This window comes from Tamandua tetradactyla, chromosome 9, assembly GCF_023851605.1.
Source record: "Tamandua tetradactyla isolate mTamTet1 chromosome 9, mTamTet1.pri, whole genome shotgun sequence".
Taxonomy (NCBI): domain Eukaryota; kingdom Metazoa; phylum Chordata; class Mammalia; order Pilosa; family Myrmecophagidae; genus Tamandua; species Tamandua tetradactyla.
This window is the reverse complement of record NC_135335.1, coordinates 54,491,358-54,509,447: the sequence shown is the minus strand read 5'-3', so window position 1 is coordinate 54,509,447 and position 18,090 is coordinate 54,491,358. Positions and strand designations below refer to the sequence as shown.

Sequence of the window (18,090 nt, the reverse complement as noted above, 5' to 3'; positions counted from 1 at the left end):
GTGGGCCCAATGTAATCACAAGTGTTCCTAAACCGAAGAGGGAGGCAGGTGTCAGAATGATGGGGCTGCTAGCTTTGAAGGTGGGAATGAGAGAAGCTGGACAAGGTGAGGACAAGAGGAACACATCTCTACTGACACTTGCTCTGAGTCCTGTAGGGCTCATTCAGAATTCTGACCCATACAACAGTAAGATAATACATTTGAATTGTTTTAAGTCACTACATTTATACAATAAATTATTACAGCAGTGACGGAGATGAATGCAGTTCCCCAGGCATAGTGACAACCCAAAATGCCCCATTTCATTTCCAAACCCTAGGTGAGTATTGAGCCTGGTCAAGAACCATTTTATTCAGTGTTGAGAAGTAAAGATGGCAGAGAAGGCAGAATCCTCCCATGGCTACTCTTAATTCAATTTTTCCCCTTTTGAGTAGCTCTAAATTGCCTAGGAACAAGCTTTCTCTCCACCTTCCACTTCTTTCTTTCTTTTTTTCAATTTTCCATCTACCTTTGCCCTCTTCATCAGCATTCTAAGGTGCGAGTGTCTGCTCAGGGCCTCTCTGCTGCTTGGAACCAGAGCCCAGCCCAGGCTGTATGGCTCCATGTCACTTCTTCTTGCTCCAGGTCCCAGTCTTCTCTCCTCTCTTCCCCAAAGTGCACCCCTTTTCCCTCTGCCAGAAGGTTTTTTCCCCCAACACCTGGGTATGGAGAGGAATGTGGATTTTCCATGCCTCTGCTTCCTGCTAGCATCAGAGACAAGGCTCCTTTTCCTGTTATGATTTGAATTGTGTCCCCCAGAAAGTCATATTCCAGTTCTGAACCCCAGTTCCATGAATGTGGCCATATTTGGAAATAAGGTCTTTGAAGATGTTACTAGAAAAGATGAGGCCAAACTGAATTAGGATGGGCCATAGTCCAACGAGACCTGAATCTTGATAAGAAGGGGACAACTGGATCCAGACAAATAGTGGAGAGAAGGCCATGTGATAGCTGTGTCAGAAGTTGGAGCCTGAGGATTGGGGCTGCCACCAGAAGCCAGGAGAGACGCCTGGGGTCCCAGGGCACCAAGACAACCTATGAAGAGCTACTCTGCTGGGGACACAGAAGTGACAATAGCAAAGGTGAGGAAGTTTGAAAACTCACAGTTTTAATTGCATCTGCTCCTTTTTTCTCTCTAGATACACATATTCCAAAACCCTAGAGAGTTGACCATAGGCTCAATCAACAAATATTGATGGTATCCAATCTGGTGCTAGGCCTGGGAGTGCCAACCTGGGCACCACATGTGTCTCCAGTGTCTTAGGGAGAGGACCAGTGAGGGACACCACCACCCCCATCCCTTCTTCCTCAAGTGGTCAGCATGCACACACACTGTCTCAGTCTGCTGGGGCTGCTGGAACAAAGGACCACAAACTGGGCAGCTGAAAACACCAGTTCTGGAGGCCAGAAGTCTGGTGTCAAGGTGTGGGCAGGGCCACGTGCTTCTGCAGCCCAAGAGGGGCATCTACTCCTTGCATCTTCTGGAGGTGGCCAGGCATCCTTGGCCTTCTCTGCCTCAGTCATTACCTGGATTTTTCCTCTGTGTCCCTTCTCCTGTTCTATTTGGGCCATCCTACCAGTATGACCTCACCTTCACCTAATTCCATCTAAATTGTCTTTATTTCCAAATTAGGTCACCTTCACAGGTCTGAGGGGTGGGACTTCAACATATCTCTTGGGGGGACACATACCAGGCACCACTGTGGAACCCATGACTCCCTCTCCAGGCCTATTCCTGGCCCCCACAAACTTCTGGGGTTCCTCGGGATCCTTTTATGCATATTGACAAATCCTTCCTAACCGCCCCCTGCCTTTTCTGCTCTGAGGGCTGCTGCATAACTTGCCAGAGAATGAATATTCCCTGACTACACTTTCCACTCTTCTGCTGAGAGGCGGACAGCTCCACCTGGGAATCTTCCTACCAGAACACGCATTCCCAGATGGCAGGGACTTTGGAAGGTGTTTCCCCCACCAAAGTTCTCTTCCTCGTCCCTAGTGTGAAAAATAAGAATACTGTTGATTAGTAAAAACAGAAAGCATTCTCCCCACCCCCACCTGGCCTTATCCCTGGGCTCCCCGCCTGATGGATGTGCGGATCTGGCTGGCACCTGCTCCAGGGTCCCTGGCCCCCGGGACTTCACTGTCTCCCCTTCCCCCGCCAAGAGCACACATACAAGTCCAGGTTCTCACCCCTTCTGGCAAAGGGCAGAGAGCGGGTCCCTTGGCAGATCCTGCTTGAGAGGCAAGTCATTTGTGGGCCTGGGGTAACATACTGGGTCTGCAGAGGTCCTTAAATCCTGGCTGTATATCCCCACTGCATAACTCCCAGCATCCCTCGGGGACACGCACTTCATAGGCAGTGACTGAGGTAGCCGTCTTTGCCGAATGTCTGCTCCAGTGAGTCCGTCTGGCCAGCCTTTATGCCGAGCCTGTACAGTAACTCTTTTATTAGTGTTGGAAGAGCTGGTGTCCCTCGGGGGAAATTAGGGCGGAAGGCACAGAACTCCATGTCTGGGCTAATTTTAAAGACAGGTGGGATTTCTCATCCCAGGGCGGTCTCAGAGGCAGCATTTCATGGTGAAAGTGTTGGGCTTCCAAGTAAACCAACAGTAGGGGTGTTATTTGCCCATCACACGTTCATTCAATGAACACTTGCTGAGCATTTTCTCTACGCTAAGTGCTGAAGAACAAAAAGATTAATGACAGATCCCACGGTTGAGAGGCTCATAAGGGAGTTACCCAAATTGTACCCTGTAATGACACCACACATGCTGAGGGCTCACCTGGGGCCAGCACTGGGCCATCCACTTCTCCTGCATCGTCTCACTTACTCCTCCCAAGACCCTACAGGAAAGAGCCTGTGGTTTCTCTCATTTCACAGATGAGTCAACTGAGGCACAAAGAGTTTAAGTGGCTTGCCTGATGCCATACAACTGGCAAATGATGGAGCCAAATTCATGCCCCTATGCATTTGTTAGTGCAAAGCTAAGCTGCTGCAACAAAGAGACCCCAGATTTCATAATAATTGCTAACAATTATATAGTAGATAACTCTAATTACTTCATTTAACTCTCACCATGACCCTGTGTGCTACAGAAAATCTTAGTTTCCCCAGTGCACTGGTGAGAGATGCCAGGAGGTTGAGTAACTTGCCCAAGATAACACAACTATGAAGTGGCAGAGCTGGGATGGATCCTGGTCAGTGAATCCCCAGGTCCCTGCTATACCTACTAGGCCACGCTACCCCAACTGGCCGAAAAAATGCCAACACACATTTCTCTCACATGACAGGTCCGAGGTCAGCAGTCCAGATTGGTGGGGTGTCTCTGCCTTGCTGGGCATTCTGAGACCCAGTTCCTTCTAAGTCTTTGCTCCATCACCCCCTAAGGTTCCACTGTCTGGCACAGTAGCCACTGGCCTTATGTGGTCATCTACATTTTAATATTAATTACATTTAAAAACCCTGTTCCTCCACTGCCACATTTCAAGTTATGAGAGCCCCATGGGGCTGGTGGCTACTGTCCTGCACAGCACCAAAATGGAACATTTCCATCATTCTAGAAAGTTCTACGCTCTTGGGGATTATTGTCTGCCTGGGGGAAGAAGAGTCAATGCCCTGTCCAGGTTCAGCCAGAGAGCAGAGGGCAGCAGCATGGAGAAGACATGGCATGTCTCAGGTGTGACATGCAGCCCCTCTGTCTGCTTACATTTCTTGGAGGAGAACTTATTTCCAAGGCCACAGCCAACTGCAGCAGGGCTGGACATGTCCAGGGGCGGCACAGCCACGCACTTGCTTTCAGTTCATTTCTGTGGAAGGAGGGAAGAGTAGGATTTGTCGGGCAGCCAGCAGGCTCCGCCACACTCCTTGCCTAAAGGGGGTTCTGCTGTTTTAGCTTTGATGCTCTGCTAGCTCTGTAGGAGGGAACTGGACCCAGAGGTCCCAGGATCCAGGACCAGGCAGCTAGTAATTCTGCATGAGGAAGTACGATGGCATCAGTGACTTTAGTTATGAACACACGAGTGGGTTTCCCAGGTAAAGGACGAAGGGTGGGAAGAGAACTCCCAGCAGACAGTCCACAGGCCTCTCAGGGGCCAGACAGCGGGAGACAAGGCTGGGAAGCTGGTTTCAGGTCATGTGGCAAGGGTTCAGCATTCATCCTGAGAACTGGAAACTCTCAAAGGGGGAAGTCGCATCACTTCCTGTAGAAGGAAGATTTTCAGACTACACATTCCACCGCCCTGAATGTCCCATACCCTCCTGGGGGGCCACAGGCACCCTTTCCCCTCTTGTTTCCCACCAGAGAATTGTTTTAAGGTAACAGATAAGGGCAAAGGGGCAAAGCAGAAGACAAGATTTAAAAAGTTTTCTGATGCAGTATTGTAAACCTTGACAAAAAGTTACCTGTTGTAGTCAATTGGAGGATGCCAGAAGATTTTGGGTTGAGGAATGATGCAATCAAGTGCTTTTTTTTAGAAGAAGGAGCCAGTTCACAGGGAATGTGTGCAGGCTGGCTTTGAGCATGTTGGGTGTAAGCTGAGGGAAGGGAACCACACTTGTTGAATCCCTTCCTTCCTTCCTCCCTCCCTTCCTTCCTCCCTCCCTCCCTCCCTCCCTTCCCCCCTCCCTCCCTCCCTCCCTTCTCCTGAGATCAGCCCTGCATCTTGTTCTGATGGTTCTTCCAGCCTCTCCTGGCTCCCAGTCTCCATTTTCTCTCACAGACATTTCCCCTAATAAATTTCTTGCATGTTTAATCCCTTCTTGGAATCTGCTTCTCAGAGGATCTGGGCTAACCTAACAACAGAAAAGCCACTCTCTAGAAGCTTAAAGAAGTAAGCCTAGTTCTAGCATCCTGACATTAATAACCAATTTGTCTGAGATTGTATAGTCCTTGAACATGTCTCCTCTTAGCTTCCATCTTCTGAACTGGAGAGATTTAATATATTTTTACCTAGTTTTTCTACAAAAGCTGCCTCCTATTTGTTTATTCCAGATGCTGTTTGCTGGACAGATTCCCAGTTACCTGTCTTTCTTGATCAGAACCCGAAGCAGGTGTCCCACGTGCACAATGATTTTCGGCAAGGTAAGATTTTGCTTTCTGTATAATTACAATTAGAAGAGAATAGCTGAGCATGATTCACTTCTCTTTTGAGGGTTAAGACAAACCAAGACTCCAGCTGAGTGTCATTCACTTTTACACAAAGCTATAAGACAGCAGGGCTTTAGCTATGTATGGAAAGAACTAAGGGGGGTAAAATATGGCATGACCCTAAAAGAGACAGGCCCTAAAAGTTTACATTTTTGTGTGCATGTGGTTATAATTTGCTAAAGAGTTAGACGTCACACCTTATTCCTATTTCTGTAATACTACCCTGTCCTCTATTTTGAATTTGTGATACATCTTTAATAAAACTTTGTTGTGAAAGGCAACTACATGCAACCATTGGCTGGTTGGCTCCCATGCGCATCTTTGGCTGTACTAGTGCAATTTCACCTTTGGCTTCTAAAATCTTGGCCATAGTTTCATTACACAGAATCTCAGTAAGAGTCACAGATGTTGCGTATATAAAATAAAATAGAAGAAAAGAGAAAAACTTATTGATTATGAATCCTCGCTAGAGTAAAAACATGATACAATTTACATTTGTTGATGCACCAGTCTTGCACCCTCGTTTATATGAGAACCTAATAGAATGGATGGGAAAGTGAACTTACTTGTGCATCCGTGCATCAGTGTGGTATTTGGGTAAAACCATATCAGTGTCCTTTAGCTAGAATAGTTCTCCCTCCTCAATTCTGCATGCAGGACAAATTCATTAACTTACATTTGGTCTTGAATGGTGCAAATTATGGTAGGTTCCTCTTGGGATAATGAAGAATAAGTGAGATCATCTATAAAATGATCAATAAAATGTAAGATACTATCATCATTAGGAATCATCACCACCATCACCATCATCATCAGGAACAGAGTAGCAAATCTGCTTTCTGCTAGAACTGCCAATGTGTTCAAAAGCCACAAAATGAAAAGCAGAAACCAGCTGTCTCACCCTCTTGGTAGGATAACTGCATTTAAAAAAGTAAAAAAAAAAAAAAAAGACTTAAGTGGAATTTGGTTCTTAGAATAAATTAGAAGGAATGGCAAAAAATTGTTCCAAATGACATCATTAAACACCATGGGTGCTACATCATTAAACACCATGGGTGCTAATGGAGCAATAACAACATGAATGAAAACAAAAACAAACTCTAGATTCTAAGGTCATGAAATATTAGATGTTAGGGAATTTCCTAGTGGCAGATCAAGTTGAATTCAGAGGAAAAACAAAGCGAGGGAGGCTCCACCCAGAAAGTTCTGCAGGTTTTTGCACTCACTGACCTGGCAGGTGGATGGTCTGATTTGCTGCGATTTTCCAGCCTTTGCCTCATTTCGTTAACATTTGGAGTCTGCATGTCTCCATTTTGAAACGCTTCCTACAAACAAATGATCAGTATTTAGGATGCCAAATAAAGGGAAAATAGTGACTACTTAGCTGTTTAAGATAGTAAAAGGGAGAATTTCAACAGAGGTTTGAGTGGGTTCAAAATGCTTTTGATTTCAGCAGAGAACAATAGTTAGCGGAGCAATGACTTTGGATCACTGTGAAACGAGTGATTTAGAAATGCTGTTAAACTCCTGGGTACACAGCAGACCTCAGTGATACCACGGGGGAAGCTTTTAGAAGTCAGACCTCAAATTTCTGCTCTAACCAATGTCAATGGGAGGAGAGAGAAAGGTGAAAGTTCGTGGAAATGACAATCACAGCTATTGATTAATCATAGCACACATGGATGCCAACTTTGTGGGAACCTACTGCAGACTTGCACTTCTTTTGTCCTGGCTCTCCTGCGGTTGCTGTACAGGAACAAGTGTCCTGGAACAGGAAGGAAGGGATAACCGATGTGAGGTGTCTCCAACCAGGCCTGGCAAGCCAGGGAAAGGGGGAGAAGCAGAGCAAAACTTCTCTGGGTGACTTTTCCTTCGGCAGAAGTTCTTATAGACTTGCCCTATTGTGGACATGGATATATTCACGTCCAGGAGGCAGCAGAAGGGTGTGGGATATATGGGCCACAGGTGAAACTGAAAAAGGCCCCCTTCTCTGAATGCAAGCAGATGCCAAGCTCTACCTCTCTGAAAAGGGTGATGTGCTGGGTCGGGCAGCGGTTACACCCAGAGAAGACAGGCAACGTTTCCTTTGTTTCTACCACTTCCTTTCTCTCTTTCCTACAGATCCTGCAAATAACCAACACATGCTTTTGGAGCTCGTTAGAAAATATTTGGGATTCTAGAGCTATTTAAGGTGACATTCCTATCTTCAAGGTGTTTAAAATAGAACTGGGAAGCTGAGATATAAAATACCAAGGAAGCATACAGGCTCAACATATCAGAAGGCAGACAGTGGGGAGGGTCTGAGTAACAGCTAAATGTCTCTTCTGCAGACTTTGTCCCCACTGGCTGGTTCCCCCAGCGCAATGTCGAATTATAGAAGTGACAGAGTAGATCCTTGCTGTGCTCATGGCTTCAGTGAAAATGTTCCTAAAGTTTCATCGTGACATCTGATCAGTAACCTTCCATAAGGTTTCAGTAGATGCGCTTTGTCAGGTTCTTAGAGATATCCGTTTTTAAAAAAAATTATGAACCTGGTTGAATTATACCAAATGCCTTTTTTCCCCAAATCTATCTATTTTTCTCCTTTAATAAATTGACTTGTATTAATGAATTTTAGAACATTTAGTCATGCATGCATCCTAGGGAAAGCCTGATGGGTTATGATTTTACTTTCAATGTAATGTGGGACAGAGTTTTCCAGAAAGGCCTTCAACAAGCTCTCCCAGCACACCTGTTCTTCTAACAGCGTGACTGCTTACTCCTTCTCTTGAGAGGTGGAGTTATCTTCTCTCCTCTGGCATCTGAATGTGCTGTGACCTCAGCAGTGGTGACCCTAGCAGACTTGCAGGTGGTTGATAATGGGGCATGCAGCGTCTACCTGCTTATCTTGAGATATGCATTCTTGGAACCCAGTCCCCAAGAGGTAAGGAAGCCCAAAAGCCCTGGGAGGGGCCCACATGGAGAGGAAGAGGCCTCCAGTTTACAGTCCAGCTGAGCTCCCCAATGACGTCAGTTCCGACTTGCTCAGACATGTCCAGCCCCCAACTGAGCCACCCCTGCTGATGTTGAACGTAGCAGAAGCAAGTGGTTATGCCACGCACAAGTCCACATTGCAGGTTTGTGAGCAAAATGAAGGACTAGGGTGTTTTAAGTCACTAAGTTTGGGGAGGTTTGTTAAATAGTGACAGATAACTGATACATACTATTTATTCCGATTTGCTGAAGTTTTATTTAGGACCTTTGAAGCTACTTTGAGAAGGACGATTCACCTATTCCTTATTTACCTTTGTACTGTACTTTTTGATCATTTTTATACCAAAGTTATGCTGTCCTTTTAGTGATTTGCCTTGTGTTTCTTATCTATTTAGTCTCTGAAAGTGTCTGTGAAAGTTACAAAAATCATTTGTTCTTTAAGGTTTGATTTTTTTTAAAGCAGTGTAAAACACTGTGAGGGTTTGAGGTCTCTCTGTCTCTGTCTCTCTCTCTCTTTTTTTTTTTCCTTTGTAAAGAGGTTTTTACCTACTGTGCTCATTTATTCAAAGTTTAAGATCGATGCAGATTTCCAATTAGTTCTTAGGTTAATTTTTGGTAGCTTCCTAGAACTTTTTTCTATATCCTTCAAACTTTCAGAATCATGAACATGAAATTTCTACCATAACTAAATTATGTTCCCTCATGCATTATTAATAGTATTCCCCTACTCTCCCCACCTGCCCTTGATCAGATTTGCCAGAAGTGTGTCTGTTTTATTCATCTTTTCAAACCGGCAGCTTTTGGTTTCTGTTCATCTTTCTAGTTTCTAAAGAAATCAGAGAGAAAACTAACCCATAGTTTTGTTTTTCATCAGAATCTTTCCTTATCGTCATCACTCCCTTATATATTAGTTTTGTTGTAATTCTCTTGAATAGAAACCCTAGCTTATTATTTCCAGGCTCTTTCCCCTCTTACTCTCCCTTTAGAAGCAAAGTAGAAGTTTGAAAAGAAGTGCTGGCCATTTTGTTTAAAATATATTACAATTTCCATCATTTCCTTTTTAACTAGAGTGATCATATAATTTATCATCCAACCTGGGATGCCTTTGAGTGTGAAAGGGGCACTAGGAATAATTACGCTGAGAAGATAGACAGAAATTTGGACTTTCCCAGACAAACTCAGATGTATGAATACTAGCATTATTTAAAAGTGTGTGCTTTATTTATTATGTGTTATGTGTGTATGTATGTAGGAGGCAAATAACTTCATTTCCACTGTAATTACATTAAAATCAGAAAATCTGGTCTATGTAATAATCTTTGGAATTTGTTGAGACTTCCTTTGTGATCTACTGCATGGTTCAATTTTTATAAATATCCTGTAAGTGTTAGGAAATAATGCATTCTTCAGTGCTCATTATTTCTCTCAGATCAAACATATTAATTGTATAGTTCAACTCTTCCATATCCTTAATGTTTGTTTGGTCCACCTGGTTTGTTATTTTCTGATAGAGCTGGTTCGAATCTCCTGCTATGATTATGGATTGTTAATTTCTCCTTGTAACTTGTGAATTTTTTGTAATAGTTATTACAAGACTATGTTGTTAGTTGCATATAGGTTTATATTAGTATATCTTCTTGGTGGATTATTTCTTTATTATTTAAAACATTTTTTTAAGTTTTATTAATTTTATTTAAATTCTCTTATATTTAGTATCTGGCAATATTGCTCTAATAACTTTCTTTTTGGTTGCCTAACCCCTTTCCCTCTTCCCTTTCCTCTCATTATTAGTTTGGAAATTATATACTCTAGTAAAAGGATACCCTTAAATAAAACAAAAACAAAGAATTTGAATTCCAATAATATCTATCTCTATCTTTCCTCTGAAAGGAGGGTTATTAATGCTAAATCCTCTTCCCCCAAGCGCCATTCATATTTTTTGTCTAATATTTTATTTCCACCTCGTTTTAAAATTTCTCTGAAGTTGTCATTAATTCCAGGGTGAGTGTGGTTATTTTATCCATCAGATCTGTGTATTCAGAAGGGGATGAGAGGTTCCTATGTGAGCTCAGGCTGCTACACAAAGTAGGTTTGATAAATCACCGGGCCTTTTGGTGTTTCTGTTTTCAGTCAGAGCTGGAAGAGGCTTTGGAGATCATCTAGAAAACGACCTCCTCATTTGACCTAGGAAAAGTCTGGACAATGAATAGCAAGGGTATTCAGTAGAAATGATTATTGTGGCTTGCAGAATCCAAACAGGCTACTGGAGGAGATCATGGGAAGTTTCTTAAGCATATTGTGATCTGATCAGAATTGCATTTTAGTAAGAGAAATCAACGTTGGTTTATTAAAAAAAAACTTTGGTAAATAGGAGAGGTTATTCTCTGGAGACAGGAAAGCCACCCAGGGGGCTGTTTTCTGGCAGGAGTCAGGAAAGGAAGAGCCCACTGGGATTTTGGCAGAAGCAAGGGCTGGAGGATGTGGTGGCTGATTATGAACAAGGAAAAGAAGGAAAGGAGGTCTGCTCCGACCTCGAGGGGTCCAACTCAGGAGACTGCCTCTCCTGGCTCTTCACGCAAACTTCACGGTTCTCAGCTAAGTGGGTGTTTGAAGATAATGCGTTGTAAGGAGTGGTCAGGAGGAACTGGCCGAGGTTAGGGCTACTGGTTCCAATTGTGACGCTGCGCTTGCCTGGGCTGCTGATTTATTCATGCGGAGAGTCAACTTACTGCTGGGGTGAAGCCCAGCGAGCCAGGGCACCCGGGGGCAGCGGGGCAGCTGCGGTGGGAGGAGAAGCGGAGCACCTGTGGTCCGTCCGCGTCTGCACTTGTGCGCAAAGAAGCGCACGTGGCTATGTCACGGTGGGGGGATTTCAAGTGGCTTTTCCCCTTTCTTCATTATAGTTTTTCTGTATTGTATTAAATAATTAATATGTAAATAAGACGACTACTTGCAATTTGCATATTTAGTAAAAACGTACGGTCATTTTCCCAGGGGAGGAAAACCCACGATGCGTCCCTCCGCGGCGTGGCCTCGACCAACCTCAGGTAGCCCTCAGGTCCTTCCATCCGGATTTCAGAGACCAACCGAGGCTCAAGGGTCGGGAACCGGTCAGGTCGAGAGCCTAGAGGTACTGCGGCTCGCGCAGGTCCCCGCCGCTTGCTCTCCGGGGCCCTCAAGGTCGCGTAGGGGGCCGAGGACCAAACCTGGGGGTTGGATAACACTAGGTCTCCAGGGACGCCAAGGGGGTGGGTCGGGAGCAGTCCGCCAGCCCAGGCCCCGCCGCACCATGCAGACCCAGCTGCGGGCTTCAGGCACTGTCCTACTCGCAGGACCCCACCGCAGGACCCGCCCCATCACGCAGACCCCGCCCCTGGTCAGACCCCGCCCCACCCTGCAGACCCGGCTTCCGGCCTCAGACACTGTCCTACACGCAGGACCCCACCCCAGGCCCTGCCCTACCACGCAGACCCCGCTCCTGCCCGGATCATAAGGCTCTGCTCCAAGTCCCAAGCCCTGCCCCTTAATGCAGACCCCGCCCCCGCCTCAGGCTCTGTCCCACCATGCAGGCCCCGCCCCCTACCCCAGGCTCCGCCCACCAAGCAAAACCCGCCCCTGCCCAGCCCCGTTCGTTCCGCGCGAACCATCTCCGGCCTGCCTCCCGGCACCGCCCCCTACCTTCCCCCCACAGGCCCCGCCCCCGACGTAGAAAACGGAAGTGGCGGCGGGCCGGGCGGAAGCGGGGGGCGGGCGGCGCGGTGCGGCGGGGCGGAGGCAGCCTTAGCTGTGGCCATGGCGGAGAAGTTTGACCACCTGGAGGAACACCTGGAGAAGTTCGTGGAGAACATTCGGCAGCTCGGCATCATCGTCAGCGACTTCCAGCCCAGCAGCCAGGCCGGGCTCAACCAGAAGCTGTGAGTGGCGTCCGGGGCTGCTCGCGGGGGCGGGGCGGGGAGCCCCGCAGCAGGGCCGACACCTCCTTCTCCCGGGCTCTGGCCCGAGTCCACCCTTTGAGCTCTCCCCTCACCCCGGGTTGTGCTCCCAAGGGGGGGCTCGCCGCTGCCGCTCCGCCTCCCTTTCAGTTTGTCTCTTGGGGACCTTTTCTTGAGGGCTCGTTTGGAGACCTGACCTCTCTGGGGCCTGGTCAGAGAGACTGATGCTTCATAGTCTCAGCCTGTTCGCGCTCAGGTGCGACTCCGTCTCAGCGCTTCCTCCTGGAGCCCCTCTGGGGAGTTCAGTCCCCGTCCCCAGAGCCGGGCCTAGGCCCTGGGATTGAGAAAAGGCACACACAGTGCTTTGGAGAGGGGCTTGCAACTTTACGGAGGAATACAGACATATAAATAATTGCACCCCGGGAATTTCTGTCCTTTAGCTGGGCAACACACTCCCTACGGTGCAAAAGCTAGGAGCCTTAGCAGAGCTGAAATCAAACCAGGCACGGGTGGCTTTCTTTACCCCAGATCTTGAGTATGGGTCCTTCAGCCACTGCCCACCCCTCCACGTATTCACTGAACCGCACATGGAATCACCTGTACCTCAGTGTAATTGTTTTTGAGAGAGAGTTGGTATTTTTCATTGAGTTACTGAAGGGGTTGGTGCCTTCCTTCCCATCCCCAGTATTGTCAAATTCTAGTTGGGAAAAAACATCAACAAATATTTGAGGGCATCCTTTAATTCCACAGACGATTTTAATGAAAGAAGCTGTGTGTAATCCCCGGGGAAGTGGGGAGAGGAAGCATGTGACTCTGTTGGGTGGTGCATGTGCTGTCATCTGAATTAACACTTTCCCCCATTTTTGCCTTCTGCCCAGGAATTTTATTGTTACTGGCTTACAGGACATTGATAAATGCAGACAGCAGCTGCATGATATTACTGTCCCTTTAGAAGTTTTTGAGTAAGTATCTGATATTCATCTTGGATATAATGTTATGATGTGATAATGACCCCTTTAACAGCAGGTATTTCAGGGCCTGTGGTGTGGGAGGCACAGCCTAGCTGCTGGGGATAGGTCAGGGAACATTTTGAATCCCTGCCCTCAGGGCACTTACATTCTGATGAGGTTTTAAAAATCTCAAAAATAAACCAAACCTCCCCAATTTAGTATCTTTGGAAAAAATGTTACATGTAGGTTGAAGATGTGAAACATATCTTAGGCTGTTTTTCTCAGAAGTATCTTTCACCTGGAGGCCTGAATCTTACCTGACTAGTTCTGGTAGATGATAATGCCTGCTCTGTTGGGAGAAAATGCTCTTAGGCCAAGTTAGCCTGGGAAAGCTGTCCACTGTGTCCTGTGGGGGGAGTCATGTGCACAGGTGGAAGTTCTGGCTGGAGGCGCCCTCAGGACATATTGGGTTTGTTTAACCCAGGGTTTAGCACAAGGATTACCATGTGAAACAACAGACAAGTAATTACAGTAGGTTGTTTAGCCAGGCAGTGGAGAGTGAAGACCAAAATCCCCAACTCTTCCTTCCATGACCAGAGCCTTTTTTTCCTGGTCATGCAGCTCTTGGCTTAGGAGCTGTATTGGAATGGCAAGAGCCTTCTAGTGCTTTCTGCAGTACAACTGCAGATGTAAATCACTAGACTCCCTTGAACGTATTTATTTTTCTGCTGTAATATAACAAAAAATAAATTGGACTTAGCCTGGTGGTGGTGTTTTTTGTTTCTTTGAATGAGTAATTCATGTTAGCTGAGTGGGCATGAAAGTCTTCAAGGGTACAGAAATGGGGGTGACCTGCTCTTGGTAAAATGTGGGTACGGATCCAGGCAGCATGCTTAAAGAAAGAGTTTAGAGATAATTGAAGAGACTCTCTATTACATTAAAGTCACTTATGTGCTTAGTGTAAGAAGTGGTATTTCAAGCCCCCTTCCTTCCCTCCTTTTTTTAAAGTTCTGGATCTGTCTGTAAAGTACAGTTTTACTTTTAGCCCTCCTGCCCACCCCACCCCCACCCCCCAGCTGTTGATGCTCCTCCACAAAGGGTTTGGAGCTGGGGTGGGAAGGGGGCGTGTCCTGGCTGAGCTCTTCCTAGTTACCAGGCCAGAGACCCTGGACCAAAGAGATTTGAAAAGCTACTGTTCTGAGGGTCAAAAAGGTAGTAGCTGTGAAAGCATTTATGCAGATGCTAGGCCAATACAGAGTGGGATAACTTGTGAAGCTTGACTTGGGTTTTAAGTCCTTTTACTTGGTTTTCTATGAGATCATGTTCTCTGTGATCGTATAACTGAGGGAATCCAGTGGTTCCTGGCTATAGCTTCGTTAGATAAGGGCCATATGAAGTAGTTTCTCTCTAGAACTAATTTTGTTTGCTATGTTTTGCTGGAAACTTGTCAGTGGGTGTCACCTAGGGGAATATTAATCGAGATTTTTCCATGTTTCCAGATATATAGATCAAGGCCGAAACCCGCAGCTCTATACCAAAGAGTGCCTGGAAAGGGCTCTTGCGAAGAATGAACAAGTTAAGGGCAAGATTGACACGATGAAGGTAAGGTGGCCCTGGTGGGGGTGGCATCAGGCACTTCGAGAAAAGACACTGCGCAGAGGCGGATTAATAGAGTTGTCAGACTTCTCCATGAGTGTAGAACTTTGACTGTTTCATAACATCCCACTGTGGGATTTCTGAATTGTGTAACTGGTACTAAATAAAGTTAAATATTAGTGCGTTGTATTGTAACGTAAAGGAGGTAATAAAGTGGTAACCTTGCTATTAAGAAAATCCAGGATAGTTTTTGTGATCATTAGTTCCTGTTGGTTAACTGAGTTCTAATTTTTTTTTTTAGGACTTAAGTTCACTGCTGTATTGATGCTGTCTGCTTCATACTGTTGCAGACTTTTCCCGTAATTATGATTCTTTGGTTTACAGGATTCTTGAATAATTTGTCTTCTTTAACTTGTGATTGCTTTCAACTTTTGACTGCTACATGCCTTTGAACCATGTCCAAGAGAACTCAGTTTGTTTTTCTTTGCTTAGATGAGATTTAGAAACTGCCTCTTGAATATGGCATGATAGTTTTTCTTGCTTAGGTTGACCTGAGCTTGGCTGGTCTTGGTGAGTCTTTTCCCTTGGCTGGAAAGTGTCTCCCTGCAAGTGACTTTTTTCCTGTTTCCGTTGGGATCGTGCTGCCCCTCCCTGCAGTCCACAGTGTTGGGCCTCTGCCTGTCCCTGCCCCTTCCTCATTCTGGCCCTGCTGCAGTGGCCTGGTTCTGGTTTCTGGAATATGCCAGGAACCGGTTGTGTTTTCTTGGGCTGTCTCCTCTACCTGGAATGCTTCCATTTTCTCCTTCCATGTCTGCCTTTTCTTCCTCAGGTCTCAGCTTGTCTCGCCTCCTCAGGCCTTTGGGACCCCACTCGTCTGTCACTTCTTTCCTTGAGAGCACTAAGATCTGCCTTTTTATGTCTTTCTCTGTTTCCTCTGCTGCCTTCTCTGACATTCTGAGCCCCGGGATCACAGTGACACACGTGTCCTGTCCCTGCTGGTACCCATGTCCACCTAGTGCTGGACTGGCCCGGCGACATGTGCAGGCAGGGGACAGCCAGCAACGTGGCTCTGCAGGCTTGGGGAAACGGGGGTGGTAGGAGGGCAGTGAGGGGCCGGGCCACAGGGTGTCCGCAGGCTGCTGCAGGGGCTTTCACATGTGGCTATGGAGAGCATGTCCTGGAAAGGTGGTCACAAGCTGGAGATGTGGTGGCTAAAGTCAGCATCATATTTCTGGCTGCCCTGTGTATGTGCAGCAGAACTCAGCTTTTCGTCAGCAACAAGTGGTGCTTGTCTCCACCAGTCTGCTTGGTAAAGATGAAGGCATTGCACGGTCAGGCAGGAATCCTCTCTCTGTGTGTTGTGTGGTGCTGGTATGTGAGCCGCAGGGTTTTCCTCTTCTGTAAAATCCTCGTGCTTCTGACAGTGCAAGAAACTGTTGGGTTCATCTGCATTTGGCTTCTGTAGCTTCTTGGCGCCATTTCTTACATTTGAGTTCTTTGCCTGGTGGGTCATGCTTTTAAACTTCCAAAAGTTATGTTTTACATGATTATTATAGTGTTAATGTGACTGTGTGATTATGAAAACCTTGTGTCTGATGTTCCTTTTATTAGAGTATGGACATCAAAAAATGAGGCAAATAATAGTAATAATGGGGGGGGATAAGGGTAAAAAAAATTGGGTAGATAGAAATACCTAGTGGTCAGTGGGAGAGAGGGGTAAGGGATATGGAATGTATGAGTTTTTTATTTTTTATTTCTTTTTCTGGAGTGCAAATGTTATAAAAATGATTATGGTGATGCATACACAACTGTGTGATATTGTGAGCCATTGATTGTATATGATGGGTGGGCTGTATGTTTGTGCCGATATCACAAAAAAATATCAAAAAAATACTGTAGTGTTGAACTGTCTCTTTGGAAAATTTTGTTTTAAATGATGTATATTTTTATGCTTATATTCATAGTTACTAGTGTAGCTGTTAAGAAAAAAGGTTTTAATATGCCAGTCAGTATTTAACTGCGTTTAAGATTGTTCTGAAAGAAATGTTAGGCTGGCAGGTACCATTGAGACATCTTGGCATTTGGAGTAGATGGGTTGCTGGGTGCTCTGAAATCTTTTCATCCTGCTCTTTGTACACAGTGAACTTGATGTGGACTGAGTTAATAATTGTTTAATTAAATATTACTTCACAATTCCTGTTACATGTGCTCTCTGCAAAAACTGTTGCCACCGTTGCTTCCTCCAAAAGTTGCTTTACTTTATTAGAAGCAGGAGGGAGGAAGTTGTATTTGAACTTGTTTTCCTCTTTCACTAGTTCCAACTGCAAGTTTAACATGTTGCAGAGACTCTTCACTACCAGGTTGCAAGGGTTGCTTTTTGTAAGGTGCACAAGCCACACTTCTTGGGGGTGTGCAGCTTCAGGGAAGGGGTGCAGCAGTTCCCCTGCTTTCTCACGGGCCTGGTTGTGTACAGCGGCGTGTAGGGTTGTGCGTGGTGTCATCTTTAACATGGGTGATAGGTCACACAGATATTTTGACAGCCTTTTTTTTCTCCCTAGAAATTTAAGAGCCTGTTGATTCAAGAACTTTCAAAAGTTTTTCCAGAAGACATGGCGAAGTATCGAAGCATCCGGGGGGAGGAGCACCCCCCCTCCTGACCGGCTGGCTTTCCTCTGCCCGTATTGGTGGGCCCTGCCCTCCCTTCACTGGCCGTGACTGTTAGCAGGGGTGGGGCCCGGCGAGGGCTTCTTGTGCTTCCTAGCCAAGGCACCTGTCCTCAAGCCACCCCACTTGTCGTTTGCGCCGTGGGTGGGTGCGGGGCCTCGGAGGTGTCCTGGGAATGGTGTGGCCCAGCTCTGCTCTCTGCCCTGAAGCGCATTTATCTCATCAGCACCCTCCCTCGACTGGTGACTGCCGCCCCTTGGATGCAGTTCGTGCGATTGCTCGCCGTGGGAAACTGGGAAATAGGGCATAGTTCTGGAAATACTAGATGTGATTGGTAAATTAAAAAGTTATATCTAGAATTTTTTTCATGCACTCTTTCTGTTTTATTTTCTTATGGTATCAAAGAAAGCAAAAACAATGGAAAAATATTTTAAAAAGATAAGTTGGTTTCATGTGGAAAGTGCTTAAATAAATTGTTTTTGTTTTTTACATTTTCAAGTATAGTGCGTACATAGTGTGTTAAATGTTACTATGTTTTCCTGAATTTCATTTAGCACATCATATAATAAAATCTTCAAATATTCACATGGCTTAGCTCATGTAACATTTTTTACAATATGGTACAATGGATCTTGTAAACAGTTATTACTCCCCCAGTTAGTAATGTTTTTCAGAAAATTGGTTCTCCAGGCATTTAGGTGGTGTTCTAGTTTGCTAACTGTCACAATGCAATATACCAGAAATGGAATGGCTTTTAAAAAGGGGAATTTAATGAGTTGCTAGTTTACA

The 18,090-nt window shown here is 45.7% G+C and overlaps 1 protein-coding gene and 1 long non-coding RNA gene across 3 annotated transcripts; one reads left to right on the top strand and one right to left on the bottom strand.

Annotated features, from left to right (window-relative positions):
- Positions 1 to 1,015: 1,015 nt before the first annotated feature.
- LOC143646105 (uncharacterized) lies at positions 1,016 to 11,701 on the bottom strand. Of its 2 annotated transcripts, XR_013157289.1 has the most exons (10): positions 11,622 to 11,701; positions 11,140 to 11,365; positions 6,417 to 6,511; positions 5,863 to 5,929; positions 5,061 to 5,135; positions 4,442 to 4,573; positions 3,747 to 3,846; positions 2,823 to 2,883; positions 2,230 to 2,468; positions 1,016 to 2,031 (listed from the first exon to the last, which is right to left on the bottom strand). It is a non-coding gene; the product is annotated as an uncharacterized LOC143646105 (long non-coding RNA). The 2 variants fall into 2 exon arrangements; XR_013157288.1 differs by lacking the exon at positions 11,622 to 11,701 and having other exon boundaries at positions 11,140 to 11,485.
- Positions 11,702 to 11,879: 178 nt separating this feature from the next.
- On the top strand, positions 11,880 to 17,886 carry MED10 (mediator complex subunit 10). Its single transcript, XM_077116815.1, has 4 exons — positions 11,880 to 12,073; positions 12,970 to 13,053; positions 14,541 to 14,643; positions 17,196 to 17,886. The coding sequence occupies exons 1-4, from the start codon at positions 11,952 to 11,954 to the stop codon at positions 17,292 to 17,294; spliced, it is 408 nt and encodes a 135-aa protein (XP_076972930.1). The 5' UTR covers positions 11,880 to 11,951; the 3' UTR covers positions 17,295 to 17,886.
- Positions 17,887 to 18,090: the final 204 nt, after the last annotated feature.